This window comes from Dioscorea cayenensis, chromosome 1 (assembly GCF_009730915.1).
Source record: "Dioscorea cayenensis subsp. rotundata cultivar TDr96_F1 chromosome 1, TDr96_F1_v2_PseudoChromosome.rev07_lg8_w22 25.fasta, whole genome shotgun sequence".
In the NCBI taxonomy this organism is placed as follows: domain Eukaryota; kingdom Viridiplantae; phylum Streptophyta; class Magnoliopsida; order Dioscoreales; family Dioscoreaceae; genus Dioscorea; species Dioscorea cayenensis.
The window spans coordinates 3303866-3318993 of record NC_052471.1 but is presented as its reverse complement, the minus strand read 5'-3'; the positions used below and the strand labels follow the sequence as shown (position 1 = coordinate 3318993).

At 33.2% G+C, this 15128-nt stretch overlaps 3 protein-coding genes across 5 annotated transcripts; all 3 read right to left on the bottom strand.

Annotated features, from left to right (window-relative positions):
• Positions 1–2296: 2296 nt before the first annotated feature.
• Positions 2297–4591, bottom strand: LOC120272507. 2 transcript variants are annotated; one of them, XM_039279377.1, is made up of 2 exons: positions 4226–4591; positions 2297–2619 (listed from the first exon to the last, which is right to left on the bottom strand). In XM_039279377.1, the coding sequence occupies exon 1, from the start codon at positions 4555–4557 to the stop codon at positions 4228–4230; it is 330 nt and encodes a 109-aa protein (XP_039135311.1). In that variant the 5' UTR covers positions 4558–4591; the 3' UTR covers positions 2297–2619; positions 4226–4227. The 2 variants fall into 2 exon arrangements, with proteins under 2 accessions (XP_039135311.1, XP_039135387.1); XM_039279453.1 differs by lacking the exon at positions 2297–2619 and adding an exon at positions 2631–4084.
• Positions 4592–5756: 1165 nt separating this feature from the next.
• On the bottom strand, positions 5757–8759 carry LOC120266813 (50S ribosomal protein L20). The gene is made up of 2 exons (XM_039274495.1): positions 8508–8759; positions 5757–6143 (listed from the first exon to the last, which is right to left on the bottom strand). Exons 1-2 carry the CDS (start codon positions 8691–8693, stop codon positions 5964–5966), a joined length of 366 nt encoding a protein of 121 aa, XP_039130429.1. The 5' UTR covers positions 8694–8759; the 3' UTR covers positions 5757–5963.
• A 2969-nt stretch (positions 8760–11728) lies between these two features.
• On the bottom strand, positions 11729–13971 carry LOC120261944 (protein gar2-like). Of its 2 annotated transcripts, XM_039269968.1 has the most exons (7): positions 13787–13969; positions 13470–13601; positions 13137–13283; positions 13000–13041; positions 12645–12785; positions 12349–12432; positions 11734–12152 (listed from the first exon to the last, which is right to left on the bottom strand). In XM_039269968.1, exons 1-7 carry the CDS (start codon positions 13889–13891, stop codon positions 11946–11948), a joined length of 858 nt encoding a protein of 285 aa, XP_039125902.1. In that variant the 5' UTR covers positions 13892–13969; the 3' UTR covers positions 11734–11945. The 2 variants fall into 2 exon arrangements, with proteins under 2 accessions (XP_039125909.1, XP_039125902.1); XM_039269975.1 differs by lacking the exon at positions 13470–13601 and having other exon boundaries at positions 11729–12152; positions 13787–13971.
• Between the last annotated feature and the right edge of the window lie 1157 nt (positions 13972–15128).

Below are 15128 nucleotides of genomic sequence, written 5' to 3'. Positions count from 1 at the left end.
AAAATTTTCGCAAAAACCTTCATGAAATATTTACTCCATGTACTTCTTGAAAAAAAAAAAAATCTTATAATTTCAGCAAAGTTGATAATACAATTACAGAAAAGAGACTCTTTTCAGAGCATTTATGGTAGTGTCTAGCGCTTGGGTTGGGCTTTGAGAAAAGCTCTAGATCAAGGCATCATCATCACATCATCATCTAGCGTGCCACTTTTCCACCGTTTATACTTTATATAAGATTCATGATGGAAATTTTGCGCATATTCTCTATAAAAGGAAAAAATGGCCCTTTTTTTTTTTTAATTAAATAAAATGGCTCTGGGATCATTTTAATTGTCAAAATGGTCCTAGGACCATCACATCACCCATGTGGGTGATGTGATATGCTGACTGGGCTGCTGACGTGGCATTTTTAAATAAAAAATCCTGATTTTTTTTTTCATTTTAACCCTTGAATTGTTTTCTAATCAATAAGTTGGCTTATTCTTGGGTTTTTTTACCAAATTTTTTTTTAAAAAAATTATTAAACTTTTAAAATTTATTAAACTTTTAAATAATTTTTTTAAAAACATATAAGTGTTTTTTTTTAATTTAAATCCCTTATTTCTTTTATAATTAATAAATTATCTTTTCCCTTTGATTATTTAACCCAAATTTTATTTAAAAAAATATGTATTTTTTTAATTTATTAAAAAAATTAATTTTAAAGAATATATTTGAATATGAAAACACAAATTTTAAAATTTTAATTTTTAAAATTATTAAACCTTTAATGAAACAACTTTTTAAGCAATATATAAGTGTGGTTTTTTATTTATATTATAATTAACAAAAACTCTTTGATTACTTAACCAAAATTTTGCTTAAAAAAATAATGTAATTTTTTTAATTTATTCGTGTGGCAAAATTACATTATTTTTTTAAGCAAAATTTGGGTTAAGTAATCAAAGAGTTTTTGTTAATTATAATACAAATAAAATGCCACACTTATATATTGCTGAAAAAGTTGTTTCATTATAGGTTTAATAATTTTAAAAGTTAAAATTTTAAAATTTGTGTTTTCATATTCAAATATATTCTTTAAAATTAATTTTTTTAATAAATTTAAAAATACATATTTTTTTAAATAAAATTTGGGTTAAATAATCAAAGGGAAAATATAATTTGTTAATTATAAAAGAAATAAGGGATTTAAATTAAAAAAAACACACTTATATATTTTAAAAAAATTATTTAAAAGTTTAATAATTTTTTTTGAAAAAAATTTGGTAAAAAAAACCCAAGAATAAGCCAATTTATTGATTAGAATATAATTCAGGGGTTAAAATGAAAAAAATCAGGATTTTTTATTTAAAAGTGCCACATCAGCAGCCCAGTCAGCATATCACATCACCCATGTGGGTGATGTGATGGTCCTAGGGCCATTTTGACAATTAAAATGACCCTAGGGCCATTTGGTTTAATTAAAAAAAAAAAAAGGGTCATTTTATTAAATCTTCAAAATCATCCAAACTAAATCAGTATTAATTAAAAATAAATATTTTTAAGATTAAGAACTTTTCCTTAATTACTAATAAAAGTAGTTTGTCAATATCAACAAAATTTAGAAATTAATTAATTATATACATTATTAAAAAAAATTAATTATATGGAAAAAAAAATTGGTGTGATACAATGGTGCCAGGAGAATTCATTTTGGATGTGTACCAAGTTGGTTTAACATAGCCTATTCATGAAAGTACTGGAGTAGAAAAATAAGCCAAATAAGAAATTTCTGCGTTTCTTTTTCACTGTTCTTGATTAAATTTAAAATAAAAAAATAATAAATAAAATGTGGTCTGAAAGTGTAACTTCTCCCACAGGCACTCACATAATAATAATAATAATAATAATAATAATAATAATAGTAATAAATAAATAAATAAATAAATAAATAAATAAATAAATAAATAAAATCGGAAAGATGTATACTGAGATTCAAATTGGTAAGATGGTAAATTAATCAAGCAGCAATACAAAACCGTGCACTAATTAAGGATGCATCACCATCACCTAATGACCAAAAAACAAAAAGTATAAGAAAAAGAAAATTACTTATATATCCTTGTTGAATGTCTAATTGCTAACATCCGTCAGTAAAAAAATCATTCTTGCTCATATACCATTGCCAAACATTTATATTTACTTATATGCCCTAAAAAACATTTCTACTGGACTTATCCACCATATGATTTATTTTTTACATGGGTATGACAACAGTTACCCATTTTTGCCAGGAAATCCAAGATCCAAAGGAAAGAAAGCCAAATTGCAGAACAGTAGAATACTTATAATTATAAGCCAACACCACCATTCAGTTCAATGTACTTAAGTGACAAAATTACTCTTTTAAGATAGTACTTGGACAAGGTTATATAAGTTTCCATGACAAGGGATCTTATCACAGCTAACATTAAGTGTGTCCTTGTTCTGCAAAAGAAAATGCTAAGGCGAAACAAATCTATTTGTTGTGCATTCTCAATGTTTATAAACCTTGTAAATTAATCAAAACATAATTTAGGCCAAACAACTGCAATTTCCCAAACTCAACTTGCCTTGCTTCTTTTGGCGAAAACAACAAATCTGTGTTAGGATAGCAGGAAAACAAAGGTCATGAGAAGCATTGAAGAAAATCATATAAACAAAATAAAGGAAATTTTCTATGATATGTTTGTTTCATTGAGAGTATAAACAAGAACACAGTTCTCTCTCCCATTTTCTTTTCTTAGCATCCATTGTCAAGTACATAGGTCTCATTTTTCGTAATCATATCAAAACTTTATAGTAAAACATTATATAGGATGTACATATAGACATATCACTTAGCCAACTGGTTCGCTATGGGGCTAGTGAGAGAAAAGGGTGCTCAATGGAAGGGCTTCAAAGTTGATAAACTTTAATCCAAATGACATAGCTAGCTAAATAATATGATGAACCCTAATGCAAGTGCAAACAACTTTGAAATCCATATCAACAAAGATTGAGGAGGGTTACGCCATAAAACTCCATGTTATCAATTATCTTTTAATACATTTACTGTCAATGCATTGAGACATATACTTCAGAAGAAATTATGCATGCTAGATTTTAACAAATTCATCTATAAAGCACACCAGATCCAAATGAAAAAAAATCGAAGATTCTCAATGGGTTGATTAACTCTCAGATACTATCTCCAAAGATGACTTCATGCAAACCACTATTTCTTCAATCAAAAGGGTGTACTAGCCCCGGTAAACAGTTGGGTATTATGTTTAATAAGATTTTCAAAATTTTTGAGGTGTTTCATAAGATAACTCGCATGATCAGCTAGTATGATTTGTTCCTTTATGGTTGATAATTAGGTCCTCAAAGTTCAAAATTGTGAAATATGTCCTCCTAATTAAATTGAAATCCATCAAGGTATAACCAAGCCTATAGATTGAACTTCAACCTTGCCATAATAAAGCCCTAGTCTAGCATTCAGATTCAATTCAAGCAACACCAATTAAAGTTCATAACCCTAAGTATACTACTCGCGGGGGCAAAAAAATGGGTGTTTTTACCCTAATAAAATATCAACTGATTCAAAGGATACCAGATGTACACTATTCAAGTTCTGAACAACAAACAATAACCTGATCAAACTACAGAGGATAAAATTGAGCCAAAAGTTTGAATGTGGAATAATATTCCCAAAGGCATAATATTTAACAAGATAAATAAACCAAGCAAGTGATAAATGGTACAACCTCTAACATCCAAGTACAATTTCCATTTGTAGAAAGCTAAGATTGGTCTTAGTGACAAAGAACATACCTTAGTGACAAAGAAACACAAAATCACTAGAAAATTTAGATAAAGAACAAGGTTTAACAATGATCTAATGAACAATCAAAATTTAATCCAATTTCACTAATCACTCCACTCAATTCTAACACTTAAATTATAGTTTGATTGACAATTAGAAAACTACAAAACCACACCTAAAGATTGAACATCATACTGCCACTTAATCTCATTGCTTCCATTGAAAACAGCTACACATTGTTCTCCATCTTTTGAATATCTAGTCAAATCATGTCATTTCGGATTAAAATCACAGCTAGAAATTATAGAACAATCAGCAAACATACAAACATTCCATATTAGAAAACCCTAAATAGAATTCAACCGAACAAGGGAAAAGCGATCAAATTAAAGCGCTAACCTCTAGTTGTTGTCATCCTCGGCAAAGAGGCGGCGGAGATGGGACGAAAGGAGGCCGGAGGGGTCAAGGGAGGCCTCGCGGAGGAGCGCGTCCTTGACGGAGGCCATGCGGAGGGAGAGGGAGTCACGCTCGTCCCGTAGGCTGGAGTTATCATTGGTGAGCTCGTGGATGCGGTACTTCTGCCCCAGCGAACGCAAACTCAGCATGAGGATCCCAGTCATGAGGAAGAACTGAACAAAGCTCTCCTTCCTCTTCATCGCGTTCGCCATCAGCCCCAATGGCTTCCTCCTTGAGCTCGCGCCGCCGAAGCCCCCATCGTGCGCGGACGCCATTGATGGAGCTTTGTGCTGGGGTTTATTCCAAAACAAGAGACAGGGTTTCGAACTTAGAAGGGGAAATTTTATATGGATACCCTTGTAAAACTATTTAATTAAACCAGAGTTGGCTTTTGGTTCTTTCTCGGTTTAATTACCAGATTAGTCCCTCTATTATAGTAAAAGTGCAATTTTAATCCTCCTATTATTTTTTGTCCTTTTGGGATCCTTCTATTTTACCATTTAGTGAAATAAAAGTCCCTTTTAGGGACCTTCTAGGGACAAATGATATAAGAGGGAAGGACTTGTATTTCACTAAATGGTAAAATAGAGGGATCCCAGAAGGACAAAAAATAATATGGGGAGTGAAAGGGCACTTTCACTATAATAGAGGGACCAATCTGGTAATTAAACCTTCTTTCTCTGTCTTTCTCTCACATACCCCCCTGTAAAAATCTAAAATTAACTTATATCATACACCCCTTGAGTTTTCATTAAATACTTTTCTATAAATAATTAATTAAGAATGAAGAGTTAAATAAAGAATTTTGAATTATTGTCACATAACAGTAAACTTCACTTGTATAATTGTCACTTAACAACCAAAATTATTTTTACAATAACAACCGGTATAAGTAAATATTATTTAGTAAATACGAGAAACTGCAATTTAATTTTTCCAAGCTAAGACCTTATTTTATTGACATCAATGGAAAAAAAAGCGGTATTTGTGAGAAAAATGAAGGTGTTTGTGAGAAAAATTGAAGGTTTCATAGGTTCAATTTTGATCTGTTTGGATATGAGAAATATTTTGTTTGAGATGAACACAATATGATAAATGATGAGGATGTAAAGATAAAATTACTGATGCAACAAACTCAGTTGATAGTATTGAGATATTAAAAACACATAATTATTATTCTGTCTTTTATAGAAGTCCTAAAAATTAGTTAAAAAATTTAATGGCTAAATTTTTTACTAAATCACTAAATTTTGGCTCATTTTCACTTTAATCACCAAACTTCAATTTATTTCAATTCAATCACTCAACTTTAATTTGATTTTACTAGGTAATAAATTAAAAATTTCAACATCCAATTGATTACATAGATATCTAAAAATTCAAATTAGTCCTCCCCATGACACATTATTAAGTTTATTGGAGATGACCATGTCATCGAAAAAGAACCATAGATACAGCAAACATTGGAAACACATTATAAAAGTAATGCATTTTAAGAACTTAAAAAGCATTTCTAAGTAACAGGATGAGTTTCTTGCGGTGGCAATGATTCCTCAATGGTTTGAACAACAGGACAATCAGAACAAGACCATGAAGTATAGACCGATCAAAATTACAGCATTCATCTCACCAAAAGTTCAGATAACAAGCTGCTCCTAAAATTCTGAAAAACAAGGAAATGCTAAACCATATTGGATATGCCCTCCTTTTTGGGCACCTTATTTCCAGGAAATGAATTCCTAGAAATGTCAACAAGAGCCTTAAAGCTGTATGGTTCGTGCATTGACAGTTCTGACAGTACCTTCCGATTCAGTTGGATGTTCTCCTTTAATAAACCATGCATGAAGTTTCCATAATTCACCTGGTATCAACATAATGAAAGATGGATCATTAGTACCTATTATGATTAGATCATACATAATATATAAAGCTTAACGTAAAACTCTATTGACAGTGCAGTTACAGCTAATAAAATAATTTGTGCATATTGTTGATGATGAAAGACAGAACCCACATAAAGCCATAATGTTCGATTTATACAAAGGTTTCACTGATTCCTAAACTGTTTTACTGAAGTAAAAGATAAATCAGTTTATTTATTCATATGCTTCTATGGAAATTAAACTTCCAAGGTGACTGGGGTACATAGAAATGGCATAACAAGAGGAAAATAGGAGTGTCCAATAGGTATTTGACCAAATAGGACGATCAAATTACTGTAGATAGAGCTTATGATTAACACAATGGGGAGAACTTACATGAAGTGCTTTGTGTGCATTTCATGTAGTGCCCAATGACAAATTGATACATGTCCCATGTGTAGCCCACTTGGTTTTCTTTTTTCCTCCTGTTAACTCAAGCTAGCCTTCTGTTAACAGTGAGATAGAACTGACCATCACTGGAGTTGATGGTGGAGGAGTTAGCCTTCAGCCGCTAGCCAACAATCAACGATTGGCCAACAAGAATCATATTGGTAGGGTGCTCGAAGGGTTGCCAAATGGGAACTTTGTTCTGAGAATAAAGAACAAGGTTATCATTGTGGGTGAGATTAAGTCTGGTGACTAAAAGGGCGGAGGTGTTAGTAGGCCAGACAATGGTGGAGTCAGAGTCGGAGAGGATGAGGTTGCCATCAGAGGTGAGCCGGAGGAGTAAAGTTCTTGCTGACCGGACATGAGCGATTGGGTGACCATAGGACTTGAGGAAAGGCACGAGTTGGTTCAAGGATGTAGGAAGCGTTGTCGGTGTAGACGATGAAGATGAAGAGGATGAAGGAGAGGAGCAGTAGAAGGTGAAGAAGAGGCCAAGCCGGCTGATCAAGAGGCCAAGTCGGAGTAGGAGATGTTGGTGGAGATGGACCGTGCTAATGGAGGGCTAGCTTGAGTTAACGGGAGGAAAAAAAAAGCCAAGTGGGCTACACATGGGATGTGTCAATTTGTAATTGGGCACTACATGAAATGCACACAAAGCACTTCATGTAAGTTCTCCCCGAACACAATTACATAAATGCATACATATGCAGGCGCATTTGCAATTTCAATTCGAACAACCTGGACTACAAATATAGGGATTGCAAGGACATGTTCAGAAATACCCCAATGAAAGAAAAAATAAGAGTATGTCGCTGGGTGGGTCTTTGACCAAATAGACTGTCCAGTTCCTATAAAACCAATCACTAAAATAATAAGCATGTGTGTGTGGGTGCATGGGTGTGCAGATGCATATATGAATCCTAAAATTTGCACCATTGCTTCTAACATTACTGTTATTAACTGGTCACTGATAGAAGCCTAGTATGAAGAGTTTCGGTGTAACTATATATATCCAAAATAGTATAGATGTCACTTCATGGGGTTAGCCACAATTTGGTTGTAGGCAGTTTATTCTTTTCAATTATTATCAGTTGATGGTAGAGGCACATATAATATTCTCAATGGCATCTACATGATTACAAACTTTTGAGAGACATGTGCAATTCCATGGGTTTAGAGTACAACCAAACAAAAACCTACATTTAGTTATATAAACTTTTATATAAAAATGGCTACGAAAACCCAATATATTAGAGAAGAACTTCAGTTAGCAGGGAATGTCTATTTTCAAACTATACCAATGGACACTGACTCTACTTTCATTCTTTCTTTTAAAACTTTTAAAAAATACATCTACATACTCTGTTTTCATCAAGAACCATAAAGCATAGCAAAGGACAAGCAGGAAATTCAAAGAGATCATTCACATGAAGCAATAAAATTAATCAACCACATGTTTCCTTCCCATAAGATTGCTTACAAATCCAATTGAATTTCACCAAAAAGCAAATTCGAGCATAACATTAATAACAAAAGCTCAAATTTCTTCACAAAAATTTCCCCTTTCAATAAAACATGTCTATATGGCCCACTTCATCAACAATCATAAATCATGATAGCAAACAAACAAACAAACAATTCAAATTGATAATTCACATATTGAAGCACTAAAATTGATCAATTGTAAATCCAATTGAATTTCACTGAACAACTAACTCAACCATAGCATCAACAACAACACGTCAAATTTCTTCACAAAAGAACTCCCTTTCACTAAAATTTTGAAACCAATTCTTTAGAGGAAAAAGAAAATTTATAATTCAAAGAGCTAAATCATCTCAATTAACAACATTTCTAGGCTTTTTCTCAACAGTCAGTGGGATGGAAAAAAACAGGAAATTTAAGGAAGCGCAAACCCCATGGAGGCGAGTGCCGGCGTTGATGCGCTCGATCCAGAGGGAGCGCATGTCGCGCTTCTTGGTGCGACGATCGCGGTAGGAGTACTGCAAGGCCTTCTCCACCCGTTCCCTGGCGATCCTTATGCAATTCTTTGCCCTTCCTCGGAATCCCTTGGCGAGCTTGAAGACCTTGTCCTTGTTCATCTTCCACCTCGGAGAAGCAAGCAATGGAGGAGCAGCGCTGAGAATGAAGAGGGTGTGTCAAGAAACAAAGAGGGGCGAGGGTTTTAGGGGACGGGTTTTTTTTCATTTATCACCCCCTCATATTTCCAAATTATTTAGTGTTTTTTTTATCATGTTTATCTATTTTATCTCCATGCACAACCTACCTTTAAACAATTACTATCAAACAGTCTCGATTTTCTGTACACTTCAAATATTGGTGTGTGATTTGTATCAATTTTGAGATCTGATCGAAGATTTTTGATATTTGAGATCAACAGAGTGGTTATAGATAAATGATTCTACCGGTTATCTCTTAGGAGTTTTGACTGTCGTTTATATACCATGCTTTCCTCGTCACTGGCACTTTTTTTTTTGTTTATATCTCATTATATTTTTCTCAACATTTATTTTTAGGGTTATTTAATCACTATTTGCAGTTAGTGACCCTTTCTCATATATCTAATCATTATTTGTATTTTTTTAACAAATTTTGAAAGTTTATTTTTTTTATTTAAAAAAAATTATTGGCTTATCCAGGCACATATTAAGCATAAAAGGAAAAAAAAATCATTAAAAATTGTTTTTTTTTAAATGGATAAACTATGAATTTAATTAAAGAAAAACAAATACAACAATTAGAGTTTTGATTAAGGTGCTTGGCTATGCCTTCAAAATTGACTTTGTTAAAGCCTTTGATTCACTAGATTGGGACTTTCTTTTTGATATTCTTGCTGCTCGAGAATTTAGTCGCCGTTGGATATCTTGGATTTCCACCATCCTTCACACCTCCAAAGGCCGTGTTCTAGTGAATGGGGAACCTCATGGATTCATTCGATGCAAACGTGGTTTGTGTCAAGGAGATCCCCTCTCCCCCCTTCTGTTTCCTCTTGCTGCAGATATCCTTAGTGCGATGTTCTCTCACGCACTACGGAACCGCATCCTTGTGGGTGTACCCATTTGTACCTTAGACAGCATCCGTCATCTTCAATACGCTGAATACCTTATCATTTTCTTGGCTGGAGGTCCAAATGACCTTCTTGTTATTAAGTTTATTTTGTACCTATTCGAAGGTGCCTCTGGCCTAACCATTAAATTCAACAAGAGTTGTCTTTACTCCACCAATTATGGATACCAACCAAGTGAAGTTTCAGCCTCGATTCTTAACTGTGCTAGGGATTGTCTTCCACTCACATACCGTGGTGTCCCAATCTCTGGTAGACGCCCTAAATGTGAAGACTGGACGAAATTAACCTCTATGGTTAGAGCTAAGCTTTCATCTTGGAAAGCCATCTATCTATCCCTTGGGGGTCGTCTCACTCTACTCAACTTGGTCCTTTCTTCTATCCCCACCTACTGGATGTCTATTTTTAAATTACATTCATGGGTAATTAAAGAGATAGATAAAATCCGTTGAGATTTCCTCTGGAAAGGTCCAGACCTTGGATCCAAAGGTCTCTGCTTGGTTGCTTGGGATAGAATTTGTCGTCCTTGTAGCATTAGTGGTTGGGGCATTCTTAACCTCCACTCCTTTAATAATGCTCTACTTGCTAAATGGTGGTGGAAAATCTTTACTAGACAACAAGGTTGTTGGTCAAAAATCATCCAGCTAAATTACCTTAGTAAAGGACCTCCCGGAGTCCCGGGCCACTCTTCCATTCTCTGCATGGAAACAAATCTTTCTTCTGGGATGGCATCACCCCAATACTACCCGTTTTTAGAGCTTGCACCTCTAAGTCTGTTCACAATGGTGCCTCTACCTTTTTTTTGATTCGACAACTGGCTTGGTGGCCGAGCGCCAAAGGACATCTGGCCTGATCTCTTTGACAACTTCCTGTCACCCTGGATTACTATCAGACACCTTTATCTGAATACCTCTAATCCGGTGTCTTTCTTTCATGAGGTCTCTACTGATGCTCTTCTACCTCTCATGCAATCACTTCCTCATTGCTCCTCCTCTCAGGAGGATAAGAGTATTTGGACCTTGGATAGTAGTTGATCCTTTTCGGTTCGCTCATTCTACAAATTCTTAGTTGATGGTGGAATGCGTACTTCCCTATATCCTTCCTTCTGGAAAGTGGATTGTCCAAGCAAAGTCACACTCTTCTGCTGGCTTGCTAGCAATAACAAAATTCTAACTTTGACCAACCTTGCTAAGAAAGGCTGTAATTCCCATAACGCAACGGAGACCTATGTTTTGTGTTATAATGATTCAGAAACTGTTGACCATCTTTTAATTCATTGTAATTTCGCTTCTAGAATTTGGGCTTTCTTCACGACTATTCTAAACCTCCAGTCACTCCCAAATTCGCTAGAGCAAGTTTGCTCCACTTGGATTTCCTCCTTCGACGCGCGTCTACGCACATTCTGGGATCTCCTTTCTAGAGCAATTTTCTGGAATATCTGGCTGGAGAGGAATAATCGAATCTTTAATTCCACCTTTAATTCTACAACATTAATCCTTTTTAAATTTTTTCATATGATTATTGACTGGTGCTCCACAGCTAAAGATTCGACTCAACAAGTCTCCAGCGATTTTATCCAGTTTGTTAAGCGCTCCCTCGAGTTCTTGAGCGCCAGATCAGCGGAACTCGCTAGCAGCTCGACATGTCCTCAGCTCCATGAGTGATCCTTCTTGGTCCAATTGAGCTTACCTTTGTTGCCTCCTGGTGGACTTCATCATCTCAGTCTTTGGCCGGGGTCCTTCTTCCGTGTTTTTTCCTAGTTGGCTCTTTCTTTTTATTGTTGTGGACTGTCACCCCGCTGGTGTAGCGTTCTTTTCTCCATGCTGTTTTTTATTTTGTTTCTATTTTCTTGTCTCGTTTGTTTGTTTGAGTTGTTTGGTTGTTGTTTGTTGTTCTGTTTTTCCTAATAAAGTTGTAGTTTATCCACTTTTATTAAAAAAAAAAAATAGAGTTATGATAGAAATTATAACTAATTTGAAAAAACTACATTTACTCCTACTGAAAGTTCATACAACAATGCAAAGAAAATAAGAAAATAAGAAAGCATTAACATTCAATTAAGTAAAACTTCTTTATTAATATTTGAAAGCAAACAAACAACAAAGCAAATTGCAGAGCCATACAACAAGAATCACTGAAACAGACGGCACACCACAATGAACAGGTGTGCTGTTGCAGTGAATTCTCAACTTATTTACCATCAAACTTAGATAATCATGTATGTATATATATATATATATATATAAATAGAGAGAGAACTGTGATCTCTCTAATTATAACCAGGCAATTTCCCCATGATCTTCTCAAGTATGCTTTTCTTCTCTTTTGTATCACTTGGTTCACCTCCCTCTTGTTTCACAGTTTGATCTTTAGGTTCATTCTCCTTCTCTTCACTCTCCTTGTTTACCTTCTCCTTCAGCTTCTTCTTCAACACCTTCTTCTTTTTCTTTTTATCTCCCTCATTATCTTCACTGGCCTGCATGATTATTAAGTGTATATTAGGATGTTATTTTATGTCTCTATATTATATTGTAACATGGAAAGTAGTCTAGTTAGTATAGATGAGTAAGATAATAACATAATACATTTTTAAGGAATAAGATAATGGAAGAAAATTTAAGTGAAAGTATACTAAATATATTGATGAAAATTTTTCTATCGAGGTCACACACTTTCTTTGGGGACTTTGCTTCACTTTCACTTTTGCTATCATCCCCACTGCCACTATCGCCACTCTTGCTATCCGAGTCGCTTTTCTGAATTAAAAAAAAAAGGGAGATATTATTTTATTAAATCAATATTGACATAAATATATAACCATGAAGGCAAATTAGTACTACAATACAGTTATATTAGGACAAAGGGAAAACAAGATAATAACGGTTTCAGTGAGATATTAATAAAAAAATGGATTTTATGAGAATAATTTAGAAAATGAAGATAGTTTGATAGTAGGTGTAGAAATTACCGAGCTATTGCTTTTGCATTCAAGTTTCTCTTCATCGTCTTTTTCTTCATTAATGTTATCTCCTTCCATTGCACTTGTTTGGTCCTTGCTTGTTGCCTCCGAAGCTATTTCCTTCTTTTTTGCACCCTCAGCCTTACTTGTCTGTATCATATCATATATTGTTAATTTATATAGTTGAATTTTATAATTTGTCTATAAAAATTACTGGAGAAAGGATATATGTATATATATATATATATGTCTAATAAATACTTCATGTAGAATGTCATAATAAACAAGAAATTATTGTTTTCCTCTTAATTTTTTTATATACTATTTTACCGAGTCCGAGCTGAATTATAGAGGGGCAACCAACCTTCTTCAGTTTCTTCTTTGTAATCCTTTTCTTCTTCTTTTCCTATTTTCAAGAAAAAAAAAGAGAAATTTCAAAAAAAAAAAAAATTATATTAGAAGATATATTGAATAATCGCATACTGTCTTCAGATCACATACTGTCTTCAGAGATTTCGATTCATTTGCACTTTTGCTATCATCACTCTTACTATCATCACTGCTTTTGCTATCGTCACTCTTACTATCAGCACTCTTACTATCATCGGAACTTTTACTGTCTTCACTTTTGCTATCGGAGTCACTTTTCTGAATTCAAGAAAGAAAAAAAAAAAAAAATCATATAAATAAATAGATATTGTTATAAATACATAATTATGAATTTTTCCATCAATCTTGTTTTCTTTCCAAATAATTGATCGAAGGTAAATTAACTGGTACTACATAATACAAATCCCTTTCACTAGGAGACAATTTTATCTATGAAAAAATTACCGAGCTTGTGCTTTTGCATTCGAGTTTTTCTTCATCATCTTTATCTCCTTCTGCCTTACTTGCCTGGTCCTCATTCACCTCCTCTGGATTTGTTTTCTTCTCATTTTCACCTTTTACATCCTTATCACTCTCCTTCGATACAAATATTAAGATAAGAGCGGACAATTTCTCACATGTTTAATCTATATAAAATCTTGCAATTAACAGAAACTATAAATGTAGACAATTCTCACAAATTTTGAATAAAATCTTGTAACTAACAAAAACTATATACTCAGTGAATCAGAGTCAGAGCTAATACTTTTACATTCAATTACCTTTTCAACCTCACCCTTCTCAGTCAGCTTTGCTTCCTCGATCACCTTCGGGTTCTCTGGAGCTTGCTCGTCGGTCACAGGCATTTTCTCACCAGAGTTGGCCATCAGTTTTCTCAACAAATGAACTTAGATCAAAGTATTAATTAATTTTTTCCTTGTGGTTTGCATTTGCTTGCCATGATAAGGTATATATAAGCATGATGATGCACTGTTATGGCTTCAATTCCTTTCTATTATGGACCTGTGGATAGACAGAACAAGAGAACAACAAGAGTAGATTATTAAAGGCAGAATGATAAAGAAAGTTGTGTTTGGACTTGGCATTCTTAGCATTGGATGCTATAAGTGTCTCTGCAGCTGGTGACTTGCTTGGGGCATGCATGATGTATATATAAAGATGAATAATTGTGACTCATGTGCAAGTTAATTATATCAAGATAAAAAGGCATTGATCATTAGTGGTTTGGTATGTATTCATCAAAAGATTATTTGTTCAAGTTGGATCTAGGAAAAACAAATGGATAATAAGATCAAGCAAAATATTTCTGCAAAAATTTGTTCTTCTCTTTCCATCATATATTTTTTTAATTGATATTTATTTTTTCATCTCTTTTTCTTTAAGTTTCCTTAATCCTAACATAGTAGATGATTGGTTGATTGAAGTATATATATGGCAAAGGTTTCAAAAAAGAAATACTGATTAAGAAGAGGGTTTAGGGGCAGTGATTATCCTAGCTTGGAGGATGGCCTCTAGAATATAAAGATTCAAAATTATTTTATCATTTTATTCATAGTAGTGGTGTTCTATTTGATCTTAATAGTAACCTGTAATACTTTTTTTATCACTAAAATATAAGGCGTTTCTATGTGGTGTGCTAAATGACAAAATTCTAAATATGAACAATTTCATTGCTTGCAACTGTGACAACTATAATATTCTTTGTTTTTGTGTTTAGATTTTAGATAATAATGGTGTGGATTGTATTCCACCTCCTCCGCAAAATCCCTCAAATGATTCTCTATTATAGTCACTCTATTATTTTGGTCCCTTACTAATTATTTTATCCTTTTATTTTTTAAATTGTGCAAATCATATCCCTCTACTAAACGGCGGTTAGCTCCATTAGATTCTGTTGCTTAAAATATTAAAAATAATAATAAAATATTATAAAATTTATTAAATTTTATAAAAATCATAAAAAATCAAAAATTGTTAAAAATTATAAAAAAAATATAAAAAATATTAAAATTTATAAAAAAAAAATTAAAATTTATGAAAAAAATTTAAAATTATTAAACTTATAAAAAGTTATAAAAAATATTTAAATAAAAAAAAATCAAA

Excerpts from the sequence above, each read along its gene's own strand:
- LOC120272507 (XM_039279377.1), bottom strand. The coding sequence starts at position 4,557 with ATGGCGTCCGCGCACGATGGGGGCTTCGGCGGCGCGAGCTCAAGGAGG.
- LOC120266813 (XM_039274495.1), bottom strand. The coding sequence starts at position 8,693 with ATGAACAAGGACAAGGTCTTCAAGCTCGCCAAGGGATTCCGAGGAAGG. Across the intron at positions 6,144-8,507 it reads CCGGCACTCGCCTCCATGGG|GTGAATTATGGAAACTTCAT; the intron begins GTTTGCGCTTCC and ends TGTTGATACCAG.
- LOC120261944 (XM_039269968.1), bottom strand. The coding sequence starts at position 13,891 with ATGGCCAACTCTGGTGAGAAAATGCCTGTGACCGACGAGCAAGCTCCA. Across the intron at positions 12,786-12,999 it reads CAAAGAAGAAACTGAAGAAG|ACAAGTAAGGCTGAGGGTGC; the intron begins GTTGGTTGCCCC and ends GATATGATACAG. Across the intron at positions 12,433-12,644 it reads AATGCAAAAGCAATAGCTCG|AAAAGCGACTCGGATAGCAA; the intron begins GTAATTTCTACA and ends TTTTTAATTCAG.